This window comes from Mauremys mutica, chromosome 7 (assembly GCF_020497125.1).
Source record: "Mauremys mutica isolate MM-2020 ecotype Southern chromosome 7, ASM2049712v1, whole genome shotgun sequence".
Lineage (NCBI taxonomy): Eukaryota > Metazoa > Chordata > Testudines > Geoemydidae > Mauremys > Mauremys mutica.
In genome coordinates, this window is record NC_059078.1 from 126,817,936 (window position 1) to 126,834,390 (window position 16,455).

At 45.4% G+C, this 16,455-nt stretch overlaps 1 protein-coding gene across 17 annotated transcripts in view; it reads left to right on the plus strand.

The window, feature by feature from the left end:
• BTRC (beta-transducin repeat containing E3 ubiquitin protein ligase) overlaps positions 1–16,455 on the plus strand; it is a 177,646-nt gene that overhangs the window by 137,053 nt on the left and 24,138 nt on the right. For all 17 annotated transcript variants that reach the window (XM_045023075.1, XM_045023067.1, XM_045023066.1 and 14 more), the window contains 4 exons: positions 9,975–10,161; positions 13,422–13,518; positions 14,359–14,496; positions 15,125–15,243. In XM_045023075.1, coding sequence (XP_044879010.1) covers positions 9,975–10,161; positions 13,422–13,518; positions 14,359–14,496; positions 15,125–15,243 — 541 coding nt within the window. The remainder of the gene's footprint in view (positions 1–9,974; positions 10,162–13,421; positions 13,519–14,358; positions 14,497–15,124; positions 15,244–16,455) is intronic.

The window sequence follows — 16,455 nt, forward strand, 5'->3', positions numbered from 1 at the left end:
ATGGTTTGAAAGAATTTCTCTCACAAATTGTTTGTCCTGTGCAGACCTTTGAAGAGCTGCTCAATTCCTACATGCTCCTTCTTTCCAAACATTTGACTTCTAATGGGATTGTTCCGCATGATACTTAAATTCTAGAGCTGAAGACGGAGAAAACATGTTTGTTTTTTAATTGTGGATCTTGTAAAGAATAAAGCCATCATGGGAGTGTTGCTAGGAAATTAAATACAAAGATTCATGGGATTTTATAAATTATAACTGCTTCATAATCAAATGGCTCCGGTAGACCTTGGAAAAAAATCTTTATTGTGCTAAGTGTGTTATTGTGGTGTTAGTTTTTAGAGGTCTAATGGCAATAATCTCATGTACCAGAGCAGCATTATAATGTGTGGAACTCTTCTGTTACACAGATATAGGGAGCAATTTGATGAGGCATTTGCCTTTCCATAATTAAGATTGAAGCATGCTCACTTTCTGTTATAAACCCAATTTTTTTCTGTCTTTCTCTGCCCAATTTCATCAAAGCCAAACAAATTCACCTCATATTTCACCCGTTAATCTCACCCTTGGGGTCTTTTTCTGGAAAGTTTTGGGAAGTAGCAGAAGTCATTTCAGAAGGGATTTAAAAAATTTTCTTTGAGTGGGTGCAGACATGTTTTCCATGCAGGTGTGAGTGTGCCTGGCACACCCAAGCTGGAGAATTTGCCTAGTAGTACCCTTAGGGGCAGCACCCACGCCCTGTCTCTCTTAGCCCCTCCCCAGGCTATTTAAGGGTAGTGCTCCTCCAAACTCTCCCCCCCCCCCCCCCATTCCTTCTCGCCACTCCTGAGTAGAGTCGGAGCACTTGGTCTGGTATTTCCTTCACACTTTTCCATCTCAGTCTCTCTCGGATTTTGCTGTCTATATAGTAAGTTAGTTTAACGTTACTTATGTTTTTAGTTTATAGGAGTCAGAATAAATATCCCCTCACCAAGGTGTAACTATTGTCCATTGTTTGGGGTGGCTGTTCCCAGCAGTGACCCCCACCATATGGTACTTGTTGCTCCTGGGAGAAGGGCACATTAAAGAAAGATGTTTCATCTGCAAATCATTCAAGAACAGAGGTGGTGAGGGACTTGCACCTCAAGCAGCACCTTATGGAGCTGGCCACGAGGCCCGCTTTGGCACTGGAGACCCGCATGGATCGTTCAGCCTCTCAGACAACTTTGGAACCAGAGCAAACCAGTGTTCCTTGACCAGACTCTCATGCCTCCCCCAGGAGGAAGAGAGATCATTCTCCTTCCTCATGTCCTCCGGACTGCAGAACCACTCCAGAGATTGGGGAGATTCAGCCTTCTTTTCCAGGTGGAGCACAGACAATCACTGTGATTCTTCTGATATGTGGGATGGAGCTGGGACATCCACTCTCTTTCCAGTACCGAGGCGGCATCAATTGAGCACTGTACCATTCATGGGATGCCCATTGAGTCCATTACCAACAACATCGGCACCAGCTATTTCCATGCCATTGGTATCCCAGATAGCATCAGGCTTGCTTTGCCCCTCTGTTCTTGCTCCCTAGTTATTCAGGAGCATTCTGCTGCCAGGAGTACTTCTCTGTGGTCCTCTCTGCCATCTGAATTGATTGCAGACTTGTCTCAGTCAACAGCACTATCTTCGGCACTGCCTAAGACTCAGAGTAGGCAGTCGAGGTCAGCCTCCTTATGGGTATTGAGGGGCGCGTTAGCACAGCTGCTATCTTCAGCACCGATGACGACAGTGCAGACCACTACTACGGGATCGGTACCATCCCTGGCTGCAGTACCATCTTGGTTCGCTACCAAGTGGGAGTGCAGTGCCCTTGCCTGTCCTCAAGACATCAGCTTCTCTCTCTGCTTTGGTAACGATGCAGCCAGCATATTGGGCTTCGGACAATGCTGGATGTTTGTTTGCTGCACCTGGGGTGAATCCCCCCATTGTCTTCAGATGACTTGGGAGGGTTCATCGAGGCAAGTTCGGAGGCACCCTCTCCCTCATCACCAAGACCTCATTCTCAAAAATTGTCGAGACCTCCTGTGGATCACTATCAATACCAACATCAGCACTGCTCCTGCAGTAGGGACCGAGGGTCTTGGCCCAGTGCCTACTGCCCACCTATGCCATATCCCTATCAGTGGCCGCCTTGGAATCCATGGACCGTTTCTGGATCTGTGAAGTCCCGATCATCAGCCCACTCCAGGGCAAGGTCTGCTGGCCACCCCTAGTATTCCCTCTTCAGTCACCTACATTGCTGACTCAGACAGCAGTGGCTTCCTCAGCGCACGCCCAAGGACAGAGAGTTCTAAGAGGCTGGATCTCTCAATTTATTCAACCTCATCCTTATAAGTTGTCATTGCAAATCGGCAGGCACTATTATTGAAATATAATTTGGGGAATTGGGAGGTCTATAGCCAAACTCAGACATGTTGCCTGAACCCTCCAGGGGAGAGTTCAGAGCGTTTATTGCATACAGTTGTCTGGCCGCCAGACAGCACCGGACATAACAGATTCCACTTCCAGAGTTATGGCTTCAATGATCACGCTGAGAAGGGCCTCACGCTTGCAGCACTCTGGCATAGCTTTGGAGGTCCAGCTGGAGTTGCCAATGCTCCAGGATTGTCCTGGAGTCTCCAGAAATTAAAGGTTAACCATTAAAGATTGTCATGTGATGAAACTTCCAGGAATACGTCCAGCCAAAACTAGCAACTGTAGGTCCAGCAGAGAACAGAAGATCTACCTTGCAATGGTTGATTTTTTTTTTCTTTGACAAAGTGGAGCAACTCTGCATTCATTGGCGGTTTTACCCCAAATATATAAAGGTGCCAATTTCTGGGTCAGCAATGGCAGCAGCAATACCGTCCCCAGTGGTGCTTCCAGCAGACATCTTACCCATGGAGGCAGCAAGACTCCACCAGGAAGGGGCATAAGTCGCACAGAAGAAGGCCTCCTGAGTCTAACTTTAACCAGCCAGCCTGTCCTCCCCCAGCAAGCAGCCATTTTGACTGGCTGATCGACACCAGTTGTGAACGTCCCACCATTCGGGGACAGGCTTCCTCCCTTGCACAGTGCTTGGGAAGGGATAACCTCAGACAAATGGTCCAATTTCCACTCTCCTCCTCCCTGGTCCCTTTTCAGGGACCCCCCTCACGAGTAACTGCTCCTACAGCAGGTCCAGACTAAGGGAGCTTTGGGGGTATAAAGGAAGACCCCCTGCATCATTGGTGGGCTGGGGCGGGAGGAGGAGGATTCCACTCACAGTATTTTCTGATTCCCAAGTCCAAGGGAGGCGTGAGACCTGTTCTCAATCTCCAGGGTCTCAACAGGCACATCAAGCACATGAGATTCTGCATGGTTACCCTAGCTACCTCCTCCCAGCTTTGAATCACAATCACCGGCTTGCTGCCCTTGTTCTTCAAAACACCTAGTTCCATGTGGCAATTTTTCCCAAGCCATGTCTTTCCTTACCTGGATGATTGGTTAGTGAGGGGCAAGTCCTTAGATCAACTCCTCAACCGTGTCCAGTTCAGACTGCGTCTCCTCAATTGACTAGGTCTGATAGAAAACAAAGTAAAATCAACTTCAGTACCACCGCAAAAAATCAAACGCATTAGGGTTCTACTAGATTCTGTGAATTTGAGGGCATTTCTGCTGAGCTGTGATTTCAGACAGTTCATTGTCTGGGACTATCCCTCCAGTCTCTCACTTCTATTAGCAACTTCAGACACAATTAATCCTAAATCATATGGCCACATGTATTTATGTGAAAAGAACAGGAGTACTTGTGGCACCTTAGAGACTAACACATTTATTTGAGCATAAACTTTCGTGGGCTACAGCCCACTTCATCGGATGCATAGACTGGAACATACAGCAAGAAGATATTTATACATACAGAGAACATGAGAAGGTGGAAGTAGCCATACCAACTGTAAGAGGCCAATCAATTGAGATGAGCTATCATCGGGGGGGGGGGGGGGATGGATTTTGAAGTGATAATCGAGATGACCCATAGAAGGTGTGAGGATACTTAACATGGGGAAATAGATTCAATTAGTGTAATGGCCCAACCATTCCCAGTCTCTGTTCAAACCGAAGTTAATTGTATCTAATTTGCATATTAATTCCAGTTCAGCAGTCTCTCTTTGGAGTCTGTTTTTGAAGTTTTTTTGGTGTAAAATAGCCACCTTTAAGTCTGTCACTGAGTGGTTAGAGAGGTTGAAGTGTTCTCCCACTGGTTTTTGAATATTATGATTCCTGATGTCAGATTCGTGTCCATTTATTCTTTTGCGTAGAAACTGTCCGGTTTGGCCAATGTATATGGCAGAGGGGCATTGCTGGCACATGATGGCATATATCACGTTGGTAGATGTGCAGGTGAACGAGCCCGTGATGGCGTGGCTGATGTGATTAGGTCCTTTGATGTCGTCACTTGAATAGATATGTGGACAGAGTTGGCATTGGGCTTTGTTGCAAGGATATGTTCCTGGGTTAGTGTTTATTTTGGATGGTGTGCGGTTGCTGGTGAGTATTTGCTTCAGGTTGGGGGGATGTCTGTAAGCAAGGGCAGGTCTGTCTCTCAAGATCTGTGAGAGTGAGGGCTCATCTTTCTGGATCGGTTGTAGATCTTTGATGATATGCTGGAAAGGTTTTAGTTGGGGGCTGAAGGTGACGGCTATGTATTTATGTAGTTCAGCATGTGAGGTTTCATCTTTGTCTCTTCAGACCTGGCTCAAGTTGGTATATCGCCCAAATGGTCAGTTGTTGGACTGCCTAATGTGAGTGCTGCCACCCATCCTGCGGTGGATAGATTGAATCAGTTTTTGTAAAGATGTTCCCTTCACCCGTCCGCTGCTGTTCATAACAATAATGACTGATGCCTCCACAAATAGGTTGGGGAGCGCATCTGGGGACTTTGAAAATTCGAGGACTGTGAACAGATCAGGAAGTCTCTCTTCATATGAAGGTCATAGAGCTTCGAGCCATTTACAGTGTGTTCTGGACATTTCTGTTGCATATCAAAGGCATAGTGGTTTGTATACTCACCACCACCACCACCACCACCACAATGTATTATGTGAACAAAAAGGGTGGAGCCCACTCCAACCAGTTTTGTCACAAAGCAGTAAAAAGTTGTGACAATTTTGCATCAGGGAGAACATCATTCACATGGCCATTCACCTACTGAGGATGTGGAATTGCTTAGCCAGTCACCTCAGCAGGGCCTTCTTTCAGCATCACTGAGTAATAGTTTTGAGGTCCATTTTGAAAAATAGGGCATTCCAGCTATCGACCTGCTTGCAACGAAAGACAACAAGAAGTGTTGTCGATTTTGTTCCTGAACAGGCCTCAGTCCAGGCTCCTTCCACCTGAGCGGGGATTGGTGTTCATGTATGCCTTCCCCCGATCCCACTCATCCCACAGGTCATTCTCAAACTGAAGTTGGATCTTGCCAGACTGCTTCTCATTGCACTAGCGTGGCCAAGACAGTGTTGGTTTTCTAGTCTCCTCAGTGTGTCAGTTTGACTGCCCATCTCCCTGCCTCTTTATCCCAACTTACTGACCCAGCACCACAGTCAGATTTGGCATCCAGCGCCAAGCAACCTGCATCTCACAGCATGGATTCTTCATGGCTAAATTAAGAGGAGGAACGATGTTCGGAAGCTGTTTGACAAGTGTTAGTTAATAATAGGAAAGCCTCTACTAAGGCTACTTATTTGACCAAGTGGCAGCAATTTTCAGTTTGGTCACTAGCATGGGGAATTCAACTCAGGCTGGCCTGCATTCAGGACGTTTTGTAATACCTGTTATACCTTCAGTCTTCTGGTCTGTCGCTCAGCTCGTTGAGGGTTCTCTTATCAGCGATCCCAGAGTTTCATCTGCCCATCCAAGGGAGGTCAAGTTTCTCAAACTCCATGGTGATGAGATTTCTAAGCTGCAGGCCTTAATGGCAGAGCCCCCACACACTCAGTTTGTCAGAGACTAAGTGACCCTGTGGCCACATTCAAAATTTTTGTCTAAAGCGGCTTCACCATTTGCCCTTAACCTCATGATTTAGTTACCGGTGTTCTCTCCTAACGCACACTCCAACATGGATGAGCAGAGACCTCACACATTAGATGTGAGACCATGCTTGGCATTTTACCTAGAGATGACTTAGCTTTTCGGCCCTACCTCATCTTTTCATCTCCTATGTGGATCCAGTGAAGGGTCAGGTGGTCTCTGTATAGACAATTTCCAGGTGGATAACTTCCTGCATTACAACTGCATGTGAAGTAGCTCAAACGGTGCCTCTGCTGAGATTACAGGGTCATACAACAAGGGCCCATGCAACATCGATAGCATTCCTTAGAGATGTTTTGATATTGGACACCTGCAGGACCACCGCCTGGTCTTCTGTACATACTTTTACAAAGCACTGCGCTGTTACCACTGTGTCTAGGTCAGATGCAACCTCGGGAAAGCAGTCCTGTAGTCCTTTAAGTAGATTCCAAGCTCCACCTCGTGTAAGTACTGTTTGTGAGTCACCTGATTGGAATACACATCTGCAACCACTCCCAGAAAAAGCAGTTACTTACCCACACTGTAACTGTTGTTCTTCAAGATGTGAGTGCAGATTTATATTTCATGACCCACCCTCCATCCCCTCTGCATTAGAGTTGCTACTCTTGGTGTCAAGGAACTAAGGGGGTTGGGATGGCACTGCTTTTGAGTAGACAGGGGAGGTGAAGGGCCACATGGCATGAGCACCGCTCCTATGGGTACTAGTACCAAAGTTCTCCAACGTTGGTGAGCTGGGCACGCACACACCTGAGTGGAATGCATGTCTGCACTCACATCTCAAAGAACAACAGTTACAGGACAGGTAAGTAACTGTCTTTTCCTTGTCATTCACTACTTGTATCCTTAAAATAGATCTACCTTCAAACTTCACTTTTTGTGTGGTACTGAACAGATGGGAAGGGCCTTTCTCTAGTTTGCCACATGTAGATAGCAGTTATTCCGTTATTTAAATAAGCACACGGGTAACTGTGCATGTATGTGCATCAATTTGCGTGTTTTCAAAGTGTGTATATCCCAACGCGTGTGGCCTTAATGACAAGGATTCTCAGAGGGGCATGTAGTTTCAGTCTGTACAGCGCACAAGCAGAAATGTCACATGCAGGACAAGGATTCCGGTAAGGAGAATAGAAGGTGAGAAGCCATGTGAGGAGGCAGAAGGCTGTCTGGACCAGAATTGTGTTCATCTGTGGGCAGCTTGCAAGGACTGCAGCGGCTCTCCTTATCAGGCAATAGTTAAACATTTTTTAAAATCTAAGGACATTTTTAGAAATAAAGGTGACTAACCTGGAATTATGAATGTCACCTCAACTGAAAAGAACCCACAGGAGAGCTTTGTAGCTCTCTCACCAAAACACATGTTAAAAAGCCTGGAAGTTAAGTTCAAGCTCTACTTTATCCCTCTCATCCCCTTGTCCCCCCCCCCCACACACACACAAAATGCACCCCAAAACTCTGAAAGTGGGCAAATTCTCATTCAGGTTCACCAGACCACCTACTCTGCCCACTGCTTCTTATCCATCAATCAGACACATTTATTAACTTGGAGTAAAATTGTTTGATTTTTATCCTGGTGCTGTGGAGGTCAGAGTTAAGGGTTTTTTTTTTCTTTTTCTTTTTTTTCCCCATTTGAAGTAGAGGCAAGGCAGGGGGGTTGTATGATGGTAGTTTTCTCTGACAATGGTCAGTTTTTGCTCTATACGAGTGATCTAAGATCAGTGATCTGGGTCAACTACTGTGATTGAAATACACATCACAGCAATGAAAATTAAAAACTAACTCAAGATTCCTCCATTTGGGGACTGCGAGTCAGGGGGAGGTGAACAACTAGAGGGATGATCGGTGAGGATTGATTAGGAATCAGCAAGCAGACCTTCTACAGCATGGTCCCATTTCTTGCTGTCCTTTCTCCTTCCTTCCTCTTTTCCTCGTGCAGAATTCCTATGGAGCTCAGTATATTCACCTGAAACTACCGGTGTCGACTCTAGGGGTGGACACACAGTGTCCATGTATGTGTCTGAGGTGTCACTGGAAGCTTCAGGGCATGGGAATGCAAACCGACATCACCTTTCCCCACTAGATGAGGTTTGTGACACATGAATAAGGGGTGACCAGAGGCAACACTCCCCATCCTGCACCTGCTCAGCTGATAAGCAGAGGACTTCAGCCTTCAGAACTGTCAGTCCCGCTTCTTTCACAGAGTTTGTAAAGCTATATGTGTAATATCTATGTGTATAAACTGAAACTGTACAATTGGGAATCCTGGTGGGTTCATACTGCAATATAGCACCCAAACTCTGCATCGATGTAGACACGTGTGGGCCTCTTTCTCCTCCACCCGGTACCTTGTGTCGTCATCTGCATGCTCTGTTTTGCATAGGTGTAAATTATACAAGGTGTTGGGCAGTGGAGGATTGGGCCCAAAGCATCATAACATTGTTTCTCTGCATGTGGCTACATTTTAAACTGTTGCATTAGGAATAAGAGAAGGAATCAGGAGCCATGCTGTGTTATATCATTTTCATGGATGAGGAGCCAATTTTGAGATCTTTTTTAACTTCTCAGTCTGACACAAAAGCTAGAATAGATAGTGTCCTGTGAACTCTCATAAGAATCAGCTGATACATGCCTCACTGTCCATCTGCTTAAGTATGGACATGTGACACAACCAGTCACAATTCATTTACTGCTTCCTACTTCTGTGCTGCTGACAAATGGGGCTCAGTCTTTGAGACTGTTGTAATAAGAATAAGAAAAGAGGGATTTAATCCCACTCCGGCTGTTTAGTGGGTTTCGTTAGGGAGAGGAGGGAAGTTGCATGTAATACCGATCTGGCATGCTTGCTCTTTGCTGGGCCGAACTTTGTGCTTGGGGGAGGGCGGGCTCCTCTGAACGACAGCTTCTGTGAAGCCTCTGAAATGTGATCTGTGAAGAGCAATAACCCCCTCACTGTTGCTGTGTCACTTGTGAATTAGAACAGCAGCCAAGAGAAGCTTTATTAGTGCAACCATGTTATTTTATAGGCATCTTATTCCTCTGAGGCCTCTGTGCAGATTAGGTTTGAGGGGGTGGTAGAGCATTTTAATGGATAAACCCATCCACTTTAAACAGCACAGGGTGAACCCCCCACTGTATTCCAACATTTTATCCTATTATAGATCCACTGGGGTGTTAACCAGGCTATTGGTCCAGTGCCCTTTTATTTTTTTTGAGTCAATTGTCTTCCATGTGATTGCAGCGCTATTGAAACACAAAGCAACCCTTCTGGTATTCACACTGGAAAATGTTTGCAAATGACACCGTGTCAGTGTACGCTTTCTTCCACCTACTGAAATAAATGATACCAACAAACCTGCTTCACTCTCTCCTTAGACTCTCTCTCCTCCATGCATCTGCGGATCCTTCCCCCCTCCCATGTCTAAAGGTACCACTACCCTTCAGGGTACACATTGGGAATATATATTTTTTTCTTCATTACGTTCAAAAGCTACTACTTTAGCAAAAACAGCTTTTGAGCCGTTGGAACATGAGAACAGCTGTAGCAGCCAGATGAGAAATGGTCCTAATATAGAGAGATTTTGGGGGCTGCATCGCTGAGTTGGAAATGCCATCCATAGACTATCCCCCTAGTGCTAAAACCCATAGAAATAGATTGGAATGACTTCCTGGATTCTTTATTATTTTTAATGCCTTGTTGTGTTTGATCCAAAACAAGTTGGGAAAACACCGTTTGTTCCTGAACTTAGCAGCAAATGCTCTTCTGTGAATGTGGTCTAACTCTGTGTAGAGAGGAATGGATGAGCAGTGATGGGGAGGGACTGCGTCTCCATAACAGACAAGGGGAGTTGTTTAAACTGTCTTATGATCTCCCCAATAACTAACGCTCTTTTTTTTCCCCCCAGCTCGGGGTTTGGATCACATTGCCGAGAACATACTGTCGTACCTGGATGCCAAATCACTATGTGCTGCCGAGCTGGTGTGTAAGGAGTGGTACCGGGTGACATCGGATGGCATGCTGTGGAAGAAACTTATTGAGAGAATGGTCAGGACAGACTCGCTGTGGAGAGGGTTGGCAGAGAGGAGAGGATGGTGAGGGATCTGCAAATTCAGCTTCTTACCCAACTAGGACAGTGGATGGTGTGTGTGTAATGCTACCTTTGTAGTCAGCCCCTGTTGTTTCTAGTTTGACGTTTGTTTGCAGCAAAATTCGGGGATTGGAGAGGTTGGTCATTTTTGGTTCTACCACCAGTTTTTGGCATGTTTTTTCCATGCTCATCTCATAGGTGCTCCAGTATCTCAGTAATGAGTGAGAGATAAAAACTTAGAATCTGTACACCCAGCCTCTCGTTCAGTTTCATATTAAGAAGCTGCATATGCCTAGGAAGGGCAATAAACTCATCAGCAGTTCAGAGCAGAAAAACATTTTTAGGATTAGGAGCTGGGGCATGTGATATGAATTAGTGTTTCCTCAGCAGACTTTCGCTTTACGCTGTATCTGTGCAATCCTCAAACTGGAAGCCGAGGGTAGGTACCGTGGAGAGTAGGGGACTCTAGAAATGCAGATAGATTAGTTAATAATCAGCTGGAATAGCCTTCCGAGGGTCTCGCTTGAGTTTGAAGCTGCTCTGTTAACACTTCATTAGAACTTTCCCTCTCTAGAGTAAGGCCTTTAATACATAATTTTCTTTTCCAAGGGTGTCCCCAGGATGTTAGCTGCAAAAAAGCTGGGTATGAATATTTCATAAACAAGATAAAAGTGACAGCTTAGGCATTTTAGTTGCTATTAAAAAGAAAAAAAGATACAAAGTTGCAAGCAAAAATTCTGTTGTGTTTTGAAGTTAATTTTGTTACCCTGTTTGTTGCTGATTATAAAGACAAGTAAATCATGATTATGAACTGTCCTTTAAATACTATGCAAATCTGCTTCCAGGAGCATAGTGATTATCAGAAGTGTTCAGTACCCCTTTTCGTGACAGTATTAGCTGCAGATACAGGCGGAAATGTTAGAGAAACCTCATGATTATCTCCAGTCCTATAGTTCATTCTGTATTTAGAATTTTACATTGATGCCCATTGCTGCTGATATGAGTACACCCCACCTCCCCCATCATCATGCTGCACCCCCAGGATTGCACTGTTCCCTGTTTACGTTGGTTGCAGGATGGAATTCCCCAAGCATGTACTCCCAGGGAGAATACCCTCTGATAGGGGGGAGGAGGTTAACCTTAAGAATAGTTGGGTGGGGAAGAGAGGCAGGCAATATCTAATTTAACTTGGGGCTCTGCTGTATAGCACTTCGTAGCTTGGAATCAGTGCTTTGGATGGCACAGGGAAGTGAATAGATGGACAGTTCAGAGTGATAGATGACTGGTCTCATTCGCTTATAGCTCTTCACTTAGCTCAGTGTATGGACCACTTGATTTCATCACTTGCTTCCTGGTACCTTACAACAGAAGAGCCCAAACTCTGCAACACAAAGAACCACACTGACCACTTGCCAGGAATGAGTGGGGCCACATGGATTGGCACAAGCATTTATAGAAAATTTACTATAAAAATAAATAAATAAACCTGGGCACTGTTTGAGTCTGTCTAGATAGTGACCAAAATACACTCAGTTTTCTGGTCATCAGAACCTGCAGCTGATTGAGTTCTTTTTACCCTACAGTAATAGAAAGAGAGAGAGAGAGAGTGTACATGGTTACATGTCCCTTAGGCTTTGTCCTTGGGGCACCCCTGCAGTGTCCCATTGTCCTCAGTTGGGGAGGGGACATGAAATAGTTACTTTTATAAGAGAAAGTCTTGCATGAGAGCTCACCTGGGATGCAGTGAAAATTCCAAGCACTTCTTTAGCTAAACCACAATTGATTCTATTTGAAGGCCAACCCAGATGTAACCTAAATATTCCAGGGTCTGGCTCAAGCATTCTCCCCACCTCCAAAGCACGTACTCCCCAGGAAGTCTTCAAAACATTGCCCTTGTGATTCATCTTCACTCTCCTAAAAGCACTCCACATGTGCAAATACTGTACCAACTGCTCTCTGCACTGATTAGGACCTGTACCCACAGTTGCCTGCTTGTATGCATGTGCCTTCCTGGTCACATGCACACATCCTGGAGAGTGAGAGTGGAAACACAAACCTTCATTCCAGTGCAGTTAATGGCTGATACTTCTTATAGTCTAAAAATCTGCAGGCTCCTAAGTATGGAGCTGAAAACTGCTCTGCCCCAAAACATGTGTTTAATCTAATTTCTTAGGGAATTTAAATATATACCGTTCCCCTTGTGTGTCTTTCAAATGTTGTTTAGCACTATATTGTGGTGTTGTCCTTGTAAACTAAAAGCTTCAGATCATTTTTGTAGCTTTTCTGATGCAGGTTTCATGCTACGTCTAGCTCAGGCCCAAGCTGTCAAGGTGTACTGTAGTTTCAAGGTGTACTGTGAGGAAGGGACAGGCGAGAAAGGCACATGCAGATCTGGAACAATTAATCATGCTATAATGGAGTAGTGGCGGGGAGGAGCAGAGAGCTGGCCCAGTGTAAACGCCATGCCTCTGATGCCAGGATTACACTCCGAGGCATTTGTGCCTATCTCCACTTTGCAAGGCATGTTGCCAGGCAAAACAGCAGTTAGTACGCCCATGGTGGGGTTTACTAGCTTCCACACCGTGTTTGGTGACTTCTTAACTTCAGGATGAGGAATTAAAGTTCTTTACACAGCAGGAAGTGATTGCCGTTTACTGAATTTTTTTTGAAGCAAAAATCTAGCTTGGGATATGAGTATTCCAAATCTGTGTTGAAATGAGGAAGGAGCCACTAATGAAATGTTGCTTACCAGAATCTAGCAGCAGCCGTAAAATGTCCATGTGCCAAAGCAGATGTCACTCCCGCTAATGCAGCTTTCAAGCCTTGGGCACGTAACATATTGGGGGGGGGGGCTGCCTTCCTTAGTTTTCTCCCATTGCTGGCTTCCCTCCCCTCCCCCTTGGCAGTTGTGAAGGTTTGATCCCCTTCTTTTAAAAGCGACACACATCATAGATACACAAGCCAAGAGACGTATGAACCACTATTACTCACAGCCTGGGCAATAGTGGCTTGTGGCCTGTATGCATAAACCATTTGCAATTCCCTAGGTGTCTGCTAATACCCGTTTTGAATTTGTCACGTATCCAAATACAACCCAGTCACAGTGCAGGTCAAACAGTGCTTACTGAGTCTACCATGCCTGAATGCTAATCAGTCCCCTGCCCCTACAGTCAGCAATGCATCCAGTAAAGTGCCTTAGAAACCTGTGCCCAACGCTGCTGAAACATGGACTGTGTTGAATGGGAAATGTTTCTTGTGTTCCAGGGGACAGTATCTATTTAAAAATAAGCCATCTGATGGGACTGCCCCACCCAACTCCTTCTATAGAGCACTTTATCCAAAAATTATACAGGACATAGAGGTAAGAAACAAACATTTCATTTTGTGTGGTTTTTAACTTTCTGATTTGTTAAAATGTCAGCAAAAACCCTCACACTGGTTTTGATAAACGTTGTACATGGCATACATATGTTTTGCCCCAAATTCACATGTTTTGGAGTTATCATATAAAGATCACAGGGCTTAGCGACTCCCTAACCTGAATGTAAATTGCATGAGCTGTCAGACGTATTTCAAGTAGCAGATTCTGGTGAATCTGCACAGTGTACAGCTGGACAGCGTTCAGGCGATTCATGGCTCTTTCTATGAAAAAATAGTGAGGCCTAGTGAGAGGTGGTGGTGAGGTGCCAGAGCTGAGCCAGGGAGACCCAGGCATTGCTGGAGAGGACAGTCCGTGAAATTCAAAGGGAAGGGCATCAAACATGTGGCACCACTGCCCCATAAATGCTTCTGTGCAAGGTACCACCTCTTGTCTGTTCTTGAACTCTTAATTGCAGGAGAGGTGCTCAGCTGCTCTGATCTCAGGGGCCATATACCCACCAGCTAGATGTAGGTGGATACCACCTTTCGCTCTTCTTTAGTCACTGAGCATCCTCCTGTTGAAGGCTCCACAGAGTCACAGAAGTTAGAGACGGAAAAAACCTTTTAGGTCAGCTTGTGCGTCCCCAACATGGCCCATGCAACAGCATTCCCCACGCTATATTCTCCAGCACTTCGTCATTACAAATGACTCTAGCAACAGTGCCCCCATGGCCACTTCCCTTGGGAGACTGCTGTATCATCTAATGGGCTTCCTTGTTGGGAAATGTAACAGGACTTTCTCTAATTTGCTTCTCTTTCTTCTCTGCTCCCCATCCCCAAGACAATAGAATCAAACTGGCGGTGTGGAAGGCACAGTTTACAGAGAATCCACTGCCGGAGTGAAACTAGCAAAGGGGTTTATTGTTTACAGTATGACGATCAGAAGATAGTAAGTGGCCTGCGAGACAACACTATCAAGGTGAGAACTCCCCGGGGTGGCCAAGCTAGGGTGTGTAAAGCAGGCTTCGGGAACAATCTTGTGTCCTAATTTCAGTGTGGGAGGCAGCAGTTGGTAAGAGACTTTTTAGAAGGTGCCCTAGCCCAGCGGTTCTAAACAACTGCTCCGTGGCCCAGCGCCAGTCCCTGAGATGTCCCTGACACAGTTTAAGAAGGCAGCAAGCTGGTCCCTGGTGTCAAAAAGGTTAAACACTGGACTAGCCCAGGCGAATTTTTCTTTGGTACACACAAGCTAGCGTTCCCCCAGCAAAGTGTGTAAATCTGTCTCACCTGGCAAGAAATGCTCTGCTTCCTTATAGAATGGACTTTGCTAGCAGTGTTGTTATTGGTCCTCCCGTCATTACAGGCTACCCTGTTCCCTGATGAGAAGTGTAGAGCCTGTATTCATATTAAAACCAGAGATATTAAGAATGTTTTATATTGCACCCAAGCGCCTGTGGAATAACAAAGTGCATTCTGTGCTACTAAGGAAGCTCGATCCACAAACAGTATGTAATAAAAACCGAAACAGCCAACCCAGCAACATGCACCATTTCTACAGTGATGAACATCTTACATACCAGGCGGCTTGTCACTGTTTGCCCCCCTAGATCTGGGATAAGAATACATTGGAATGCAAGCGAATTCTGACTGGACACACGGGTTCCGTCTTGTGCCTACAGTATGACGAGCGGGTGATCATTACTGGATCTTCTGATTCAACCGTCAGGTACGTACTTCTGAAACTGAGCTTTGTGCTCCCAGACGGTACTGAAAAGATTTTTTTTTTAATTGTTCTCTGTTCAGCCTTTTTCACTGAGTAGTTCCAGTGATCTCCTTTCCAATGAGAAGCCCTACTTGTTTAAAAATCAATTTTCCACTCAAGTTTTGCTGCCTATCACAGGGAAATGGAAATAAGCAAAGGCTGGAGATTTCCAAGCTGGGTTAAGGAGACTTTTGTGAATTTTTACTAAGATTTGCACATCTCCCTGGGATAGAGATTTTTAAAGACCTTGGTTAGGTTTTCAAAGCCATGTAGGGGTTTTAGCCACGCCTCTTCCATTAGATTTAACACAAGATACCTGGCTAGATCCCCTGTGTGTCTTTAATAAATTTCAACTACATGTTTTTTTTACCACTCTGTGACCTTGTTCTCGTCACTCATCGCCATGCTGCAAGGCTGGACAGTTCACGTTAGAATCTACTCTCCAAATGGGAAGGTCACTAGGCATGGTTCCAGGAGACTAGAGTGGGCAAAATTGTAATGATTTCACTTCACGAAATGAAAATATATGGAAATACCCGTTCAGCTGGTGATCTAGCAGGAAGGAGTGGAGGGGCATTTCTCCCTTGGCTGGGGAAGAGGTATTGAGCTTGGCCAGAAGAGTAGGTCTCCCTCTGCTGGTGTGGGTAGGAGGTCCCCTCTTTCTGCCTGAATATGAATTATGCAGCTCCAAGCAGCACTGTTGGAAGCAGGCCCAAAGCTACAGCAATTGCCTTTCCTGCAGCATTTGCACTCATGAGCCTGTTCCCGTGGCTGCAGGCGCCTCTCTGCGGTTGCCTAAACTCACGTTGAAGCCACCAGTCATAAGCGGGTGACCCTAAAATTCAACTCCTGCATATTGCACACACAGGTTTGTGGTGCTAGGAGTTCTGTTGGGTCCTGCCATTTGCATAAATCCAGAATTCATGCCACATCTCTTACTGGGACATTTAAGCAGCACTGAGATTGGATGGGGCAGCATTTTTAAAGACACCATAATAGAGGCCCAACTTCAATGTATACCCCAAATTAAGAAAAACAGTAAAAGAACTAAAAAAGAGCCACCGTGGCTTAACAACCATGTAAAAGAAGCAGTGAGAGATAAAAAGACTTCCTTTAAAAAGTGGAAGTCAAATCCTAGTGAAGCAAATAGAAAGGAGCACAAACACTGCCAACTTA